Source organism: Olea europaea, chromosome 3, assembly GCF_002742605.1.
Source record: "Olea europaea var. sylvestris chromosome 3, O_europaea_v1, whole genome shotgun sequence".
NCBI lineage: Eukaryota > Viridiplantae > Streptophyta > Magnoliopsida > Lamiales > Oleaceae > Olea > Olea europaea.
In genome coordinates, this window is record NC_036239.1 from 1,416,269 (window position 1) to 1,434,728 (window position 18,460).

The following is an 18,460-nucleotide window of genomic DNA, read 5'->3' on the forward strand; positions in this document are numbered from 1 at the left end:
AAATGGCCAAGTATAATAGCAGCGTGTTACCGGGTTCGGGTTTGGTAAGGACTGGAGGTGTTGATAGTGTCTGTTTGAGCTCTTGAAAAGCTAAGTTGCATTCCTCATTCCACTCAAAGCTTTTATTTTCCCTAAGTAGTTTAATTAAAGGGAAACACCAATCTGCTGCCCGAGAAACAAACATGTTCAGTACTACTATGCGACATATCAACTTCTGAATGTCCCTTTTGCACTTAGGGGCCTCCATATTTATCGGAGCTTGGATTTTATTTGGGTTTGCCTCTATTCCTCTGTGTGTGATCATAAAACCAAGAACTTTCCAGATGCCACCCCAAACGCACACTTTACAGGGTTGAGCTTCATGTTGTACCTCCGTAATGTGGTAAATACTTCCTCAAGATCAGAGACATGACTATTTGCCTGTTTGCTCTTAACCACCATATCATCCGCATATGCTTCAACCATTTTCCCAATTAATTCGGCGAAGATCTTGTTTACCAACCTTTGATACGTTGCTCTAACATTCTTTAATCCAAAGAGCATGACCCTGTAACAATAGATGGCTAAGTCTACCTTGAATAAGTCTTCTTTTGATCTTCTTCCATCATGAGTATTTGGTGATACCCCGAAAAAGTATCCAAGAAGCTATGCAGCATATGATCTGACGTGCTGTCCACAAGTTGTCGATTCGAGGTAGAGGATAACTATCTTTGGGACATGCTTTCTTCAGATTCGTGAAGTCAATGCAGACTCGCCACTTCCCATTAGCTTTCTTGACAAGAACTACATTAGCAAGCCAATCAGGATATTTTACTTCCTGAATGAACTGTACGTTAACAAGTTTGGCAATCTCCTCCTTTATGACTTCTTGTCTTTCTAGTGCAAATTGTCTTTTCCTTTACTTTACAGGTCTTGTCTCCGAGTTTACATTAAGTCTGTGCACCGCAACCTCTGGGTCAATTACAGGCATGTCCTCAACATTCCAAGCGAATACATCAATGTTACTAGAGAGAAAATTCAATTGTTCAGCCATTACTGCTGTATTCAACTCCCGTCCGATTGTCACTTTCTTGACAGGCTCGAGCTCAACCTCTTCCAATCCTTCCACTGGAGCCAGTCTATCATGACTCTCATGCTCGAGCTCTGTAACCTGCATGACGTCACTCTTGATTTTTCGAACACTAGTCACATAACACTGTCGTGCCACTGTTTGGCTGCCTCAAACTACCCCGATTCCATTACTTGTAGGAAATTTCGTAGCCAAGTGAAAAGTTAAGACAATAGCTCGAATTTTGTTGAGCAGTAGTCTTCCCAGTATGGCGTTGTAGGTCATTGGAGTATGAACAACTTCAAAGGTGGTGATTTGCGTCACCTATTTGCCTTCTGCCCCCAATGTTAAAGACAACCCGACGATACCTTCTAAGGTTTTGACCCCACCTCCAAACCCTTGGAGAGGTGTTTTGACTAGCTTGAACTGTTCCGATGAGATCTCTATTTGAACAAAGGCTTCATGAGACAGTACATTAGCTGCACTTTCGTTGTCTACCGAAATTATCTTAACTTCAAAGTTGGTGATGATGGTCGATATGACCAAAGCATCGTCATGAGGGAATGCTATACCTTCCAAGTCCCCTATTCCAAAAATGATGTCCTCTGTAGAACCAAGATCTGATTTTGAGATTATTGCAGGCTGCGTGGCATTTGTTTACGCCCGCTACTAGAATCTCCTCCCGAGGTTGTTCCTCTGACAATGATATTGATAGTACCTGCAGTTGGTTGCTTGTTTTTCCGACCCTCTGGGCCCTTGTCTTTGTCCTGATTATTCCTTGGGCGCTTGTCATTGCTAACGTAAGAGCCCAAAAATCCCCCTTTTATAAGAGCTTCAATCTCTCGCTTCAAGGCGAAACGATTTTCTGTTGTATGTCCATGATCTCTGTGGAAATCACGGTACTTACCCTTGTCACGAGTATCAGGTGGAGGCCGCAATCTGGGAGGCTACTTCAGTTCCTTTGAATCCTTGATCTCCATTAGAATGTTGAACCTCAAGGTGTTCAAACAGGTAAAGGATGTTAAGGGGGGGGGGGTCCTGCCTTAGCTTGACCCGAGGTACATCTTGTCTCAGACTGGACTCATGTGGCCTTTTCTGATCTGACTTTCTTGATGAGGAAACCTCTCTTTTTGGAGCCATGGTTTCTTCCATGTTGATGTATTTCTCAGCTCGTGTGAGTATCTCGGTTACTGACTTCGGTGGGTCTTAGACAAGGACATCTTGAATACTTCACACTTAATGGCGTATGTCAAAGCTGAGACTGCTGCAGTGATATGTAGATCGGGGATCTGAAGCCTTTCTTTATTGAACCTGGTCATGAAACTGCGCAGTATCTCATTGGGTCCTTGATGCATCTACATGAGTGATGCGACTATTTTTCTGATTCGCTTGCTACTTGTAAAGAAAGCAGAGAACTTATCGGCCAAATCTGAGAAGGAGGCGATAGAGTTAGGTTCCAATGTGGAAAACCAATCTCTAGCTGCGTTTGTGAGGGTCTGAGGGAAGGCCTTGCACATCACTGCATCCGGTGCAACCTGTAAGTTCATAATATCGGTGTACATATTGAGAAGATTGATGGGGTCGGTTGTCCCATCGTACTCCTTTATCCGAGGATACTTGAACTTATCCAGGAGAGGATACGAGAGAATTTCTGGAGTGAACGGCGTATTGGGGGTGTATCTTGCTGCTGCCCAAGTATTTTGTTGCATACCCACTGTCATCCCTTCTTGAATAATTCTAGCAAGTTCAGCGGAGTCCATTGTAAGGACCACGAACCTGAAGCCACTTGTGGAGCACCTGAAGTTCCAATCCCGCCATCATCATGAGCTGTACGTTGAACTCAAGCCCGAGCATCTGCCATAAAACCACCTTCGGGGGTTGGAGTATGTGACGGGTGCAAATGTTTTTTGCTTACAATTAGGTTAATGTAGCAACCTGCTGACAAAGTTTCTCAAAAGCTCTGGTAGTAACAGCAGCTTGAGGAGGTGCCAGCATATCTGATGATTCTTCTTGATGGACATGGCGTTCCTCAGGAGGAGGAGGGTTATCCGGGACGAATGAGGTTACTGGAGGAAAACCTGAATGTGTATTAACCATGGCTTTTGGTGGCGTTTTCTACAGACGGCGCCAATGATGCTACCAACAAATAATACTTGAAAAATCTCAAACTTGATGATCGAACTCCGAACTTTGATGAACACGAGCGGTCTTCCAATACCTGAAACAAAGGCAACGAGGTATGTGCTCGTCGCCCCTCTGATTCTTAAGTCGGATAGGGAATTTAGTGCGTGAGGCTATGAACTGGAAATAGTGAAAAACATACCTGAATGATGAGCCCAGGTTATGTATTTATATGTGTTGATGATAGAGTCCTAGAAGGACTTACCCATGTGTGATCCTTATCCTCGTAGGATAAGGAGTTAATGTTTCATTCTAAGTGTTCAACCATCGTTTGAGTCGAAGAAGGAGTTAATTAGGGTAAGGATTGTGGTCTAAGTAGAATTAGTGCTCTCATAGGTCGTTAAGAAGGACTGGCAAGTTGACATACAGACCTGACCTTGATTTGGTGGTTTTAGGGGTATTAAGATCGAGGTTCATGAGAAGTGTTCGGGGTTCATGGATCGAGTTCGGGATTGACTAGATCTGGGGTCATCAATATCTATTTATAATTTCATTCATTTTATAAACACATTTGAAACATATTTTTGGCCAACCGTTGAACTATTGTCGATAGACCTGGTCATCTACATGGACTTACTTGCCACATTAGTCCTTAAAAAACTTTGAGCCTATTTGATAGAATTTATTTGAAAATAATGAGTCATTGAATAATATTTTTTTGCAAAATGTGTAGTTAAAAAGTAAGAAAACTTTATTGATTTATATATAAAATATTTTATTGTGTGAATTTGTGGTGGAGAATGGTACTCTAACAAACAATTTAAAATTTTAAGGATGGCAAAATAATGCCTTTTTATTTTCACAGTGAATTGACCAGCCCATGAAAAGAAGAAGGTTGTAAACAAAGGTATCAAAAACTAGGATTTGTTTTTAGAGAACATGATGGCCACGATGGATTATGAGTTGTACAATTTTTTTCCTCCCTTCTTGCAAAAGTTATTGGTGGAGAGAGTGGAAGAAGAAAAGGGTGATAAGATCAATTTGAAATAGGTGGTGGTGGTAGGTTTTAAGGCAATGGATGAGGAGGTCGATGAGAATGAGCGATGGAGGTGACAACAAGGTTGATGAAGAAACCAAGGACCTGCTCAGACTTTTCGAATAGTTGATATGAGCATTTTTTAAAGTATCGATTTTAAATGTTTAAAAATGGTTCGATTTTTGTGATTTTTAGTAGCGAACTTTTAAAATAAATATGGAATTTTATTATTCAGCATTTCTAAAAGTTTTTTACAAGAATAAAAATATATATATGCCCCCGAGTGATTTTTCTATTTATAAATTCTTATATAAAATTTTTTACTTGTGAATGAAATTTACTTATAAGTAATTCTTTTATATATAAGCCCATGTTTGAGCTTTTTTTTTTTTTTTTTAAATCATTTTTCTTCAAACACATTTTTAATCTCACATTCTCTTAATAAAAAAAATTTACACATAAATTCAAAATTTCATACATAATCCAACAATCACTATTATAAAAACCATTTCACCAAAAGATGGGCTCAAACATAGCATTAATTAATTTTTAACTAAAAAAAATCAAATATTTACTTACAATTAAAATTTCAAGTCATAAGCAATTTGTACTTATAAGTAAATTTTACAATAATAAGTTGATTTGAACTTTAAGATAATTTTTGAAGCACAAGTAAATTTTTTTTTATATTTTATAGGTGAATTTTGTCCTATTAGTAATCTTACTTTATAAAGTAATTTTGTTACACAAACGTTAATTTTATCTTATAAGTAGCTTTTTACTTATAAGTAAATTTTTAGTTATAACGTAAAATTTTTAGTTGTTAAACAATTATTTTACATTAATAAGTAAATTTTACAATAATAAGTTGATTTGAACTTTAAGATAATTTTTCAAGCACAAGTAAATTTTTTTTTATATTTTATAGGTGAATTTTGTCCTATTAGTAATCTTACTTTATAAAGTAATTTTGTTACACAAACGTTAATTTTATCTTATAAGTAGCTTTTTACTTATAAGTAAATTTTTAGTTATAACGTAAAATTTTTAGTTGTTAAACAGTTATTTTACATTATATGAAAAAGACAAAACCCACCGATTTGGTAGGCTGAGAAAGACAATTAAAATTATATCATACCAATTTTGGGTGATTTTTAAACTACCCAAAATCAGTGTCCAAAAAAACTAAAAAGCATAGATTTTCTCAATGTCTTATAGACAGTGCCACTCAAAATGGTCAAAATCGGTTTAAAAAGGAGGAAGGGGGGAGGGGTCCTTAGTCTTAAGTCAAGTTCAGTTTATTTTTTCGATTCTTTTCTCATATCACTTATCCCATAACCTTTCCATCCAGAGAACGTAAGTACAAAGCCCAATTCTTTCCTTTTCCGCTTATTCACATCTTATTCACCTCCTCACTCGAATAGTAAGCATTCCTTCTTCTCTTTCCTAGTATGAAAGAAATAGCTAGGACCAATCCCAAGCTAGAGAGAGGTGGCAATTAACAGTCACGAATTTTCAGTACTCAACGATTTGCCTTTCATTGAGTGAACATAAAAGGCTGTACAACATAATATCATCATATTTATCTGCATTATTAACCGCTCGAATAGAAGAGCGAGTACTAGATTACCAATATTGTAGATTCATTTATCTCATCAATTCACATGTATGTACTGTGAGTAGCTTGTTAGTTTTAATGGACATGTTAACTAATTTAGTACGTAGATTGACGAAATCCAAACGAGTAATTTAATGCAATTAAAATTGGAGTTAAGTGACGCAGTTTCCTTAAATTGAACTTCAATAATCTAATTGCAGTTGGAGCGATATTGGATGACCGCCAATTAACCTGCAATAATTTATGTTATCACCTTGAATAGTTGGGTTCAAGTCTCTGAGCAAACTCGAGTCTTTTTTTTTTTTTTTTCTTTTGGAGGAAGTTACGTTAGAAACTTGAACACTTTCTTTAAGCAGTACTGTCACTAAGATTTTCAATTTCATTTTCTTCTTTTTTTGTTCGTTTTGTTTGCGAAGATAATTATACAAAGGTAGGTTTTTTCGAACGTTTTCCAGGAACAGAAGGAACCGTTGTAATAACCACAATGTGCATTTCATTCTCTTCGATTTTCTTTCATTGCTTTTTACGAAGTCAAACAAGTTTCATTTAGAAGTTCTTATAAGTAGAGAAATCATGATTCAAACATGTTCATAAGCAGTTTTTAGTTTTTTCAAAAACTCTGTCAAATGTACCCTTTATAATCAGGCATAAAAAAAGATAGCGACACTTATCACGAACCTTTTATTATGATGCAAAATCGTGCTAATCGTGTAAATCATGTGAGCGTTTGTTTAACCACCATGAGACCTTCCCACAGCAAATTTTTGTAAAGAAAAACTAGGTAGAATCAATGATGTTTATCGCCAGTTTAAGTGATGGTGGGGTCCATCGTTCGGTGTCCAATTAGTTGTAATGCATCTTCTTCATTCGACAATGAATCGATATGTCCAACTATCACCTAAACTTGTGATAAACACTAATTTTCAACTTGAGTCACAAGGATAATATGACTATTTAAAGGAGATTTGGATTTCAAATTCAATTTTTAATTCATGATTGACTGGGCGACTACAATTAAAAGTTGAGGACCAATTTGCAATTATAAAAAAACCAATTTATATTTTTAAATTTGCATCGATTATTTTGAAAAGTTGACCGACCGTGGTGGCCGGGTCCCACAATCTTCTACGGTTCTACCTTTCATATAAAGAGTTGCCATTTCCGTATTCCTACTCAGCCTCGTACAGCTCAATCACTGTCCGCCCCTCATTTAAATATAAAAATATTCCATAAGAATTCCACATTTCCCGCTTCCTCTCCAAAAACGAAAAAGACAAAAACCGAAAGCCAAAACCTTTCCTTTGCCTCATAGCGGCATAAAAATTGGGGGCCAAATGTCGGAATCAGAACCTCCCCGCCGCAAACCAACTCCGCCATTGCACAAACAAAATTCATGGTCCCCACATACTGTACGAGAAGAGGCGTGGACCAATCGGAAGAAAAATTATCGGACGAAGCGGGGTAAATTCAGCGTCACAGACGATGATTTGGAAGAGCTCCAGGCGTGCTTTGAGTTGGGGTTTGACTTCGATTCGCCTGATTTGGATCCAAAACTGTCGTCTGCTTTTCCGGCGTTAGGGTTTTACCATGCTGTGAATCAGCAGTACAGTAATAGATTGTCTCGGTCTTCTTCTTCTTCTTTTTCTAATTGTGATTCTGTGTCCTCGGTCGAAAGCCCTAGCTCCATTTTTGATCCAGGTAATTTCCGCTTAATCACAGTTGTTAAATATTCTTTTATTACTAATAATTGTAATTCCGATTCCTCTTTTTCTATTTTATGTTATTTACATTAAATTTTAATAGATGATGATCCGGCTGTAGTGAAGACAAGATTGAAACACTGGGCACAAATTGTAGCTTGTTCGGTTCGCCAATCTTCACCAAACTAAGTGGGATTCATGATTCATCTCGTGTGGGAGGAAAGAAGAAAAAAATTGACATCTTCAACCAATTTGTGTATATCTATATCCTAGAATTGAATATTTCGGGATTTGTTTTGTAATTATACTTTTGGAATATTTTAACTTTTTTACCCCGATGATTTTCGGCGGATGAAGAAGATTTTGCCCCGATTGCTAGGGTTATGGTAATTAAAAATTTGTTTTTTCCCCCAAATTTTCTTTTGAAATTTAGTCTCCATTTGTCATTCTTTAACATCCTATTTGAGTCCCATTTTTTAAAATAAATAAATTCTTAAATAGTGATTTGAAATCATCAACTACACATTTTTTAATAAAATAATATTACGTACAAATTCAAAAATTTTTCTTATTTTTTAACTACATATTTTCTACCAATACGCTACTTAAAAATGCATTCTTATAAAAATAATGTGGCTCAAATACGGGCTAAGTGTTTGTTTGAGTCACATTATTTTGAAAAAATCTATTTGAAAATAGTAGATTAATGGAGAATGTGTGGTTGAAAAATGCAGAAAAGTTTTGGATTTGCTTGTAATATTATTTTATTGATGTATGTGTGGTTGAAATGATGTTAAATCACTCTTTAAAAATATATTTTTTGAAAGAATGCGGCTCAAACGAGGCCTAAATTGTTTGCTAAGTAACATTCTCCATCGCACATTCACACAATAAAATATTTTTTCACACAAAATAATAAAATTTCTTTAAATTTTAATCACACGTTCTCCAAAAAAATATTATTTAAAACTCTATAATTTTCATCATAATAGGATAAAAACAAGCTCTTAGTTGAAAACTTATATTAATCAGAAGCGAAGGCTTTTTAGATCCTTACAATCAAGAAATTTACAGTAGGTGTACAGTCTAAAAATTTTGAAAAAATAATGTAGGCACTAAATATAGTATTTTTGAAAAATACGATAATCTGATTAAATTCAAATCCCATTGAGCAATGCTATAGGTACAATTATTTTTTATTTTATAGAACTCATATAAATCAACACTTGGCAAATAATCATCGAAAGATGATAAAAATACAAAAGGAAAGCAGCCATGCAGGTGCTGTAGACGTAGCGCCTGTACAAATTTCATTTTCCCCCCTATACTTGCAGAATTATTCAATGAGTTATTCCCTAAGTACAAGGTTTTTCTCATAGGCACCATACTGGTGCTGCGTTGGCAGAATTTGTATAGTGCTTTTCTTGTGACTTTTGACAAAAACCAATGTTAATGCTTCAAGTGAATTTTGTAACAATTTTGTGAAATTTTTTCTTTACGTGTAGCAGAACTCTTATTCAATCCCATTACCTCGTCTTGAGTTTCACGTTTAGACTTTGATTGGGACGGGGCCTTCAATTGCACAAGTCCTCTTGGTCTTGACATTTGGGTGCACCTTTAGTCCTTGTACGGTCATCATACATGTGAATTTTGAGAGTTGACATGTAAAAGAATATACATGTCTTGCACTAGGGTTTTCACATATGACACCAAATGTTGGCTTTACAATTTGTCAATGTTTTTTGATGTACAAGAATCTCCATCTGAATCGTTACGTCATCTTAAAAGTGTATTTTCTAGATGTCAAACTCTATATCCGTAATACGTGGAAATACTCACACATCTTAAATTTTGACATTTTTAACTTCTTCATATTAAACTCCTATTCGGTAGAAATTAAAATCAAAAATTTTTTGATCAAATTTGATTAATGTGTGATTGAAAGTTATATGATTAAAATTAATTATCGATTTTGATTTAAATTAAAATCATATCAAACAGGAGCTAAAAGAGAAAAACGTAAAAAGCTAATTTCTATAAATTTAGTGGCAATTTAGAATAATTCAAAGTGTAAATTTACAGCATCCCTTTTACCTGGCAGATACCACTTGAATCTCTCTCTCACACACGCACATGGAATAGATGGCACGTGCGAGCAACTCTCCAATTAAACTGCTCCTTGAAAATATCTGGCTGACATTGGCAGAAGATATTATCGGGCAATCTGACGTGGCATTGGAACGTTTCTGACACGTGTAAAAGCGTCTCTATGTGGAGCCTTCTTGGACACTGAAAAATACTCTCTCACCGCCTTCTCTCTCTTGAATAGGGTTTTTTATTCCCTTTTTCGATTTCTTCGGCTGTTATTACATTTTTAGGAAATTAAATTACATTTTATTTGTGGTGCGAATGGAAGAGAATTACAGGCCGGAGAATCAGCCGGCTCCGGGGGTTTCGGAAGTGACAGTGTCTTGCGTCAATGAGTTGACTAGGTCGAACTCGGACTTACCCTCTTTGATTGCTGAGAATTACGAAGATGTTATTCGTGGCTCGGCAAATGCAACGCCGGTATTTTTGCAATTTCTTCTCAGTTTTAGTGAATATGCAGGATCCACTTGTCAATTTTCATTATTTTTAAAATTTCCTTGGGTATGTCTCTATCTCTCCCTTAATTTGATAGCTTGATGCAGTAAATGATGTCAATTAAATTGGTCGGATCTTGGGTAGTATGATTTGATTTTTAATTATATGCTTTCCGGAATCTTTTAAGTTATATTTTATATTGAAGTTTTGATGTTTTCTTTTGATCCTGTGTCTACATGTGGCTTCATAGCTGGATAGAGGACTGGACGAGGAGAACAAAGGGGATTCTTGTAGCGGTGAAGGAAGGAAGAACGACTTTCTAATGGTAAATTGTTGTGTCGTGGTTTTCATTTTGTTCGTTGTATTTGGGTTGTGTTTGTTATTTGATAAAAATGGCTCATTGATTAAGAAAAATCTTGAATGACTATAACGTGAGTTACTGCATGAGAGAAACCTGAGTGCTGTAATACTCTTTTTGTCGCCTATTTCAATGGAGCCTCATTTATCAATCATTTGTCTCGGGATTGCTTATGTTTCCTTTTGATCTCTTCAAAAATTTATATCTGCCAGTTATGTATGTTGTATTGATGCGTGTGTTGCATGGAGGTTTTCATTTTGTTGGTTGTATTTGGGTTGTGTTTGTTATTTGATAAAAATGGCTCATTGATTAAGAAAAATCTTGAATGACTATAACGTGAGTTACTGCATGAGAGAAACCTGAGTGCTGTAATACTCTTTTTGTCGCCTATTTCAATGGAGCCTCATTTATCAATCATTTGTCTCGGGATTGCTTATGTTTCCTTTTGATCTCTTCAAAAATTTATATCTGCCAGTTATGTATGTTGTATTGATGCGTGTGTTGCATGGACTTTAGTTATGAGACAAAAACAAGGATTGGAAAGTCAACCGACTAAGATATTCCATTAAAATTTGTTGGGGTTTAAGTTAACTCACAGCCATTAGTGGAAGTTTTTGTATGAGTGCCAGGGGTCATTAGATGCGTTTTTCTTTAATATGTAGCTTACGGAGTGGAGAGGAAAAGCTTCTATGAGTGTTGATTCGTTGCAGTGCTTTCTTTTATATGGCACGTGTAACAAAGCAGTTCGGTAATTGAATAGAAGGGTTATGTCATGCATTATATCATTGTCATATGGCTGTATTTGTGTTTTGTTGTCTAGAATTTCATAACATAATGGAAATAAATAATGTGCAATTTGTTATTTTTCACTTAGCATCCATGAGCAACAAAAGGATCTGGTCACTTGTTGATGGAGATGATGTATATGTTTCTTGATTTGTTTGTACATAGGGATTAAATTCTTTACTTTATATGCGTGTGTTTGCATGCATTTACTTCACTTTAATTAATCACTGGAATGGGGAAGCTTTGTAATTCAATCACTAATAGGTGCATATTTCTAAAATTTGTTTGGACTTTGTAAAAGTGGGTTAGAGATAGCAGAAGCTTCCACACGAGACATAGAAACCATTAGCCCTGCTTCTTTGAATGAGAACTGGATATCACATTTGGCAGATGATATAATTGTTCCCACAAGCTGTTAAACATTTTTTAAATTACGAGAGATTAATTTGCATTTTTTTATAGGAACATCAAATATTTGGTAGACTGTTATAATTCGTTTACTTTTTGTGCTTTGATGCATAACACAGTATTCATGTTACGAAAGTCAATCATAAAATTGTTATCATTATTGTAAACCAATCATCTGTTATTCCTGTTCTTCAGTCTTTCTAAGCTGTGCGAATAACTATTACTTCTGTCATTGAACAAAACCAGTCATAATCAATCATCTTTATCTGTAATAATTTTGTTAATATATGCTTTCTCATTTTTTAAGAGAGCATTAGCAATTCATCTGTTTATGCAAATGTTAGCATTCATTTAAAGTATGCTTCTTTGAGTCTTCAATGGGGCCTGATTCCCTTTATTTCTTTATTTTCTAGCCACTGTATTCATTGAAGTGCATATTCTGTTGACTAGCACAAAGGGATTACAAACATGGTTTGTCTGTAACGAAAGACAAAAGTAGATAGAAAAGAACAGCCGAAATATAGACAAAGTTGAGGAAATCTACCTCCCAAATATTATTTGGTGTTTGATAAACAAATAAACCTCCCAAGACAAACTACGAGTTTGCGCAGAATTATTCTTTCATTAATTCATTGCTTTATTGACTTTAAACAGAAGATAATACACACCATTATCATAAAACTAAGGAGCACATTTTGCTCCATTCAAGATACAACCTATTTTCTCTGTTCTTTTACAAGATTTCCTATAGAAGTGCAAAGTGTTCTCTAAATATTCACCCTTTTGCAGGATGATTGCAAAGCATGGACCAATGAGAAGCACAACTTATATCTTAATCATTTGGAAGTGTCATTTGTTAAACAGTTGAATCAGTCAATGGGTTTTCTTGCTCAGTGCTCAAAGCAGAACAAGAGTGAGAACAGTGTATCTCAAAACCGGGCTTCCAGTGTCCATAATGCCTCTAAGCAGGTTGAGGACCTAAAACATCTATATTCCATTTTGAATATTTATTCTGTTGCATTCTCTTCCTGATTGCATAGCTACGTGCAATGCCTTCTAAACAAGAAATACGTGCGGTCATTTATTTTCTTAGCTTTCCATTTCATGGTAGTGCTGCTGGCAAAAGATCAATTATGAGAGCGGACAACCTCTTTTGCATGCTTCAACCGATTCTCATGGCACTCTTAAGAGTCCACGGATATATGGTTCCAGAAAAATGAGCAAACAACATCCCTTCCCATCAGCTGATATAAAAGAATCTCCAAAGCTTCAAATTATGGATGAACACTTAATCAGGAAACGAGTCTCATATCAAGGATTAGCGACATGTTCACAACAACTTCTTTCCGGTGACCTCTACCGCAATGATCCGTTTGAATTCCTGACAGGTGAATAAAACTCATACTGGGCGATTGATTATTTTCTCTGTGTAATTCTCCTTTTTAAGGAGGTGGTATTTTATGTCATGTTTCAAATTTTGGTTATGATTAAATGCTTATCTGAGTTTTTGTTATAATTACATTTTTTCAATTATTATATGGAAATATTAACTAATCTAAACAATAATGTGGATGGAGGGAGAACAGGTTAAATTCATTTGTGTAAGATATTAGTAGGCTTCTGTATATTTTGCTTGTTATATAGCCTGCAAAAACAATTTTTTCACATCTTCTCCTTTAGCTTTCATACGTATGCTATAAAGACACACAGTTCTTTCAGGACATGTGTGCAGGTATACTATTCTTTCATATTATATATTCGTGCATGAATAATCATTCATGAAAAACTATTGTAGATATTATTGTAAAGTTCAAAATCCATATTGGTACTTGTTGATCTTGACGATGTGGGAATATGCTTTTAGAAATAACTTCTTTCTTATCAGAATGATTTTAATTTGTCTTGACCAATCTTAAAGGTCGATAAATAAATTATTTATGCTTATCTTTTCCTTGAATTTCAATTTCATTAAATTTCAAATTAGATTTTCTTTAAAATCAGGAACCGATTAGTCTTGATCTAATGTTACTCCATGCACAAGCATAACCAATTCAAATGTTGCTGTCACCTAGTTACCTTGGTTGATATTGTTCGTACATGTTACTCCTCACTTGAACCACGTTGTTTAACTTCTGGATTTTATCGCTCCAGTGAAGACTAATTAAATTAAGCCTTTCTGTCTTCAAAGTTGGTTTTTCCTTCGCTGAAATAGAACTCACATCACATGTTGGCAAAAAATATCCAAAAATTATTTTTCCCCACTCTCGTGCCTTCTTTATTTCAGTAGTTTTTCAGTTATACATTAGTGCTAAAGGAAAACTTGATTCTTGATTGTTTAGCATAAGCTCGATTTCCCGGTCCATCCTTTGGTGCAGATTTTGTTCATTGTTTGGATTCGTTATTTTTTCCAATCTGTGCATTTGGTCTGATCTGTATACTGCAACCACACATTGCTTGCTGTCAAGACTTCGAAGCCTCCTACTATTTCCTGAATTTTCTGTTCTTGATTTGATCAACTATTTCATGCACACAAGTTCAATCCAGCCGGGGGGGCGGGGGGGAGGGAGGAGGGGGTTTGTACACCATTTCACAGTTTAGATGAGTAGGTTATGGAAAAGCTCATGATTTAGGTCTTCGCTCACATATTCAATTCTTCTGTCATTCGACCTCTTATTCACAACTGGAAGCAACATTTTCGAAGTCAAGATAAAAGAAGTATAGATGAAGAAAGATTGTAAGAAATCAACAATCCCAACCTAAAAAAGGGAGAGAAAGAAATCACTATCTCCTAGAAATAAAAATAAAAATAAAAACTTGAAAGCTGAATACTGATGGAAGATATAGGAGATCTTGACCGGGGTGAATGTCTGATGTGCAATTATGAGTCCCCTTTTAGCATGGATATCCTTGCTAGCATGGAGCACCTTTTTTGTTCAGAGCTGTAACTGAGGACTCACACCACTTTGTCCTGGATGATAACATCTCCTTTTTGACATCAAATTGTAATGCTAATGTTGTCCTTGCTTATGGCACATCTTGTGTATGTTTGATGTCACCATGATTTGCAGCACTGAGGCTAGTTTATCTACTCTGTTTTTTGCTTAATGTGTTGCCAATAAATATTTCTTTCCTCCCTCTTATCTGACAATTCAACTACCATTTGTGCATGGCAAGTACCGTCTACCTATATGATACCTTCAATCTTGGTTACTTAGGCCACGTTTGTTTTCCATTAATGTAAAAATGAGAATGAAAAATATAGTCGTTATGGGTCCCATACAAGAGATAGAAATTCAAATATGGTGGCTTGATATGATGGATAACGGTCATATTTTTCATTTTAATAGCCAAATAATGGGAAACAAACAGGGGCTTAATATAAAATCGCAAGATTGGGTTTGTGAAATCAGTTTAGGCAATGATAAAAGCAGTCTAGATTGAGCTTGCCATCTGTACTCCATTGGCATAAGGGTGTCATGATTCTAGGAAGCTTTATTAGGAATGCATTTTATGCTACCCAATATTCAGTCTGAGAATCATCCAGCTTTGTGCAAGTGCCAGAGTTGGTGCATGTATATTAGGGGAGACCAGAAATTTTGTTCCCTTTTTTTTTCCTTAATATATATAATTCCATCTGCATCTAGATGAGATTTTTAGGCCGCAACCTAGTTTTCAATGTGGTGTTAGGCATTATCCCCTACCTTGTTATTGATTTAGAAAAATTGATACATATGAGAGGGGGACATACCAACCTTACCCCCATAAAGGGAAAAGAAATGGAATTTTGACATGCCTGAAGGTTTGTTTTTCAAATAGAAAATATTGATTTACATGCTTCATATTGTTCTGATTCTGTAATTTTTTATTTTGTAAATGGGCTGATGATTTCCAATTGCTTTATTCAGTGATATTTGCTTAGACTTTTTGACTATTTTGTCAATTGTGGCCATGAAACGCTAATGGGCCAGTGTAGTATTTAGGCATTTTGCGCTTTTTATTCAGGGTATGGGATAATTAGGCCCATTAATTGGAAAATTGACTATTTCCCTTTCACTTTTAAAACTTGCATTAACCGTATAATAAACGTTCTCAGGATAATTAGGCCCATTAATTGGAAAATTGACTATTTCCCTCACTTTTAAAACTTGCATTAACCGTATAATATACATTCTCAAAAGGAAAATGAATGCAATTCGACCCCAACCAAATCCTAAATCAATGATTCTCTCTGTCAATTTTGGGTAATGTCTGGTGATTTTCATGATTTTGTTCGATAATAGGCGACTCTTTTTAACGTTTTCGATTAGCCATCGTCAAAGCTTACCTTTCTTTTTCCATTCAATTTAAGGTGAGGACCAGAGTTTTGTTAGTTTTTCTAGTATGTTCTATTACGCTTTTGTAATTTGATCTTTTTGAAGACGATAATTAGAAATGATGTTGTGTTGGGGCTTCTATTGAAATTATGAGGCATGTATACAAGAGAGTTTGGCAGCGGCACCAATGACAGAACTGGCAAAGTGGGTAGGAAGAAGGGTAGTGAATGGTGGCAAAATAAGGAAAAAGGGTAGTGAACGGCGGTGGAATAATTTGAAGCAATGCTCGATGCATTGAGGTCTAAAGTTGGGAATTTGCTTGTTGAAGCAGATTCATTGAGGAAGAGAATAGTTCAAGAAGTGGTGGAAATACTAAGTCCTACAACAAATGTGAGGTTCATGACCGTTGCAAATCAGTTGCACCTTAGGATTCGAGGACTAAGACGGTAGAGAGAGGCAAAATGACTTCAGCAAGGAGAGACGGATGGGTGGTAGACAACTTCCATTGAGCTAGCTGATTTAATAGTTATTGTCTTGTATATTGTAAAAGAATCCGATATTCACACTTGGAGTTAGTAATTTCATATCAACTTTGTTGGTGTTTATAATTGAAGACAGTCTCCATCTCTTGAATACAGCCATTTTTTACAGTTTTGTGCTTGGCTTGTAGCGTGTTCATGTTAAAATCCTAGCTGTTGAACACCATGCTATTTTGGGGTCAGACAAATGTTGATGGCAAATGTTGAAGTGGTCATAGAAAAATGATTACAAATATCTACTAACCTTAAACCTTTACCAACAATTGGATTTTCAATATTTGCATTTTTTATCGTTCCAAACGTTGTTCGTTCTAATAATAACACTGTTCTTGGTACCATTAAGAATAGTTGAATGAGACATTACGATATCACTTTTTCAACGTGTTATGATATTTGAATTTTGTGAATATAACTTGTTAGAGATTCTTCACATGGTAGAAATTAGTAAAATATAGTTTGTCGGTGAACTGGCTTAAATATTTTTGGCGGTGAAGGGAGAAAGGGGAGGGACGGTGGTAATGTCGCTTTTTTTGTCACTTTATTGAACTAATTCCAATGTTTTAATTGGTGTTTTGTCACTTTTTTAGTCTTTGTTACTTTTTTGAATTTTTATTACTTTTTTTTAGTGTTTGTTACTTTTTAAAAATTCTTGTCACTTTTCTATTGTTTATCACAATTTTTTTCATAATTTTCTTGAAATTTCTATCATTTTTTTTGAGTGAGAAACATGACTTTTTAGTGACATTGTGTCACTTTTTAATAAAAAAATAAATTAAAAAATGACATTTAAATTTTAAAAGTGACATTATGTCACTTTTTTAACATTAAAAAAATGACATCGTATCACCTTTTAATAAATAGAAGTGACTTAAATTTACAAAGTATTTTTTACTTTCAAAATACATTTCATATGATTTTTCAAAAGATCCCTAATTTTAATGAAAGTGAAATTGTATGTAATTTTTTTAATGAAAAAGTGATACTAAACTTTTAAAAGTGATATCGTGTCACTTTTTTTTTAAAAAAAAGTGAAAATTATGTCACTTTTTAATTTTACACAATATTTTTTACTTCCAAAAAACTTTTCATATGATTTATCAAAACTCCTTTAACTTTAAGAGTATTTTTGTAAGTTCTCCTAGACTTTTTGCCTCATTTTTGGACCATTACTAATTTATTTTAACCTTATTTTTCGTTTTTTTTTCCCCAATGATTTAATTATGCTAAATATGGTTGATTTATAGACTACGAGTACTGTTTAGGAAATACAGAAAAAATTGTTTCAATGTGGGTATTTTCTATTGCAAACATGAAATTTGTATGAAAAAAAAATGTTTTAAGCAATTTAAATTGCTTAAAATTTATTTGCATGGAAATTATTAATATGTATGATTGGTTTAATTTTTAATTTATAAAATATTATAATTGCCCATTTTTATTGGTGGGTAGATGAGAGAAAGAGAGAGTGAATTAATTGAAAAATAAAAAGACTACAATTACCTAAAAAAATATTTTTTTTTTGTTTTTTAGAAAAATATTGTCACATGACCAATTTCTGAAAAGTATCTTCCATGAAAAAAATATCAATCAAACATTTCAAAAGTAAGAATTTGAGTTAAAAAAAATAACATTTTTCATAAAAAATAAAGTAATCAAACACCCTTTAAATAAATTTTTTTTTTCTTATAATTCGAGCGGCCAAGATACTAAAGATCTAGCTTTCGTCTGGGTCGACCAGAGCTCGGCTAGATACTCTGTACAGTACATTTAACCCTACAACAATTGTTTTCTCATCATTTCTTTGTATGAATAAAGCTGCATGGGCCCTGGCCATCAAGCAGCTCTCTTGTCTGAATAGTGACCCCAAATATATTTATTACAGCCATCATCCAATCAATTCCAATACAAAGCCATGAATATTTCGAGATTCCACCCCCCCCCCCACTCCAA

The 18,460-nt window shown here is 34.8% G+C and overlaps 3 protein-coding genes across 5 annotated transcripts; 2 read left to right on the forward strand and 1 right to left on the reverse strand.

The window, feature by feature from the left end:
* Positions 1–1,372: 1,372 nt before the first annotated feature.
* Positions 1,373–2,200, reverse strand: LOC111376617. The gene is made up of 3 exons (XM_022999581.1): positions 2,111–2,200; positions 1,767–1,995; positions 1,373–1,653 (listed from the first exon to the last, which is right to left on the reverse strand). The coding sequence occupies exons 1-3, from the start codon at positions 2,198–2,200 to the stop codon at positions 1,373–1,375; spliced, it is 600 nt and encodes a 199-aa protein (XP_022855349.1).
* A 4,843-nt stretch (positions 2,201–7,043) lies between these two features.
* On the forward strand, positions 7,044–7,855 carry LOC111391224. Its single transcript, XM_023016387.1, has 2 exons — positions 7,044–7,521; positions 7,627–7,855. Exons 1-2 carry the CDS (start codon positions 7,158–7,160, stop codon positions 7,710–7,712), a joined length of 450 nt encoding a protein of 149 aa, XP_022872155.1. The 5' UTR covers positions 7,044–7,157; the 3' UTR covers positions 7,713–7,855.
* A 1,959-nt stretch (positions 7,856–9,814) lies between these two features.
* LOC111381192 lies at positions 9,815–14,197 on the forward strand. 3 transcript variants are annotated; one of them, XM_023004955.1, is made up of 4 exons: positions 9,815–10,172; positions 10,357–10,431; positions 12,448–12,627; positions 12,752–13,040. In XM_023004955.1, the coding sequence occupies exons 1-4, from the start codon at positions 9,933–9,935 to the stop codon at positions 12,767–12,769; spliced, it is 513 nt and encodes a 170-aa protein (XP_022860723.1). In that variant the 5' UTR covers positions 9,815–9,932; the 3' UTR covers positions 12,770–13,040. The 3 variants fall into 3 exon arrangements, with proteins under 3 accessions (XP_022860723.1, XP_022860712.1, XP_022860719.1); XM_023004944.1 differs by having other exon boundaries at positions 9,817–10,172; positions 12,770–14,197; XM_023004951.1 differs by having other exon boundaries at positions 9,819–10,091; positions 12,770–14,197.
* The last annotated feature ends 4,263 nt before the right edge of the window (positions 14,198–18,460 follow it).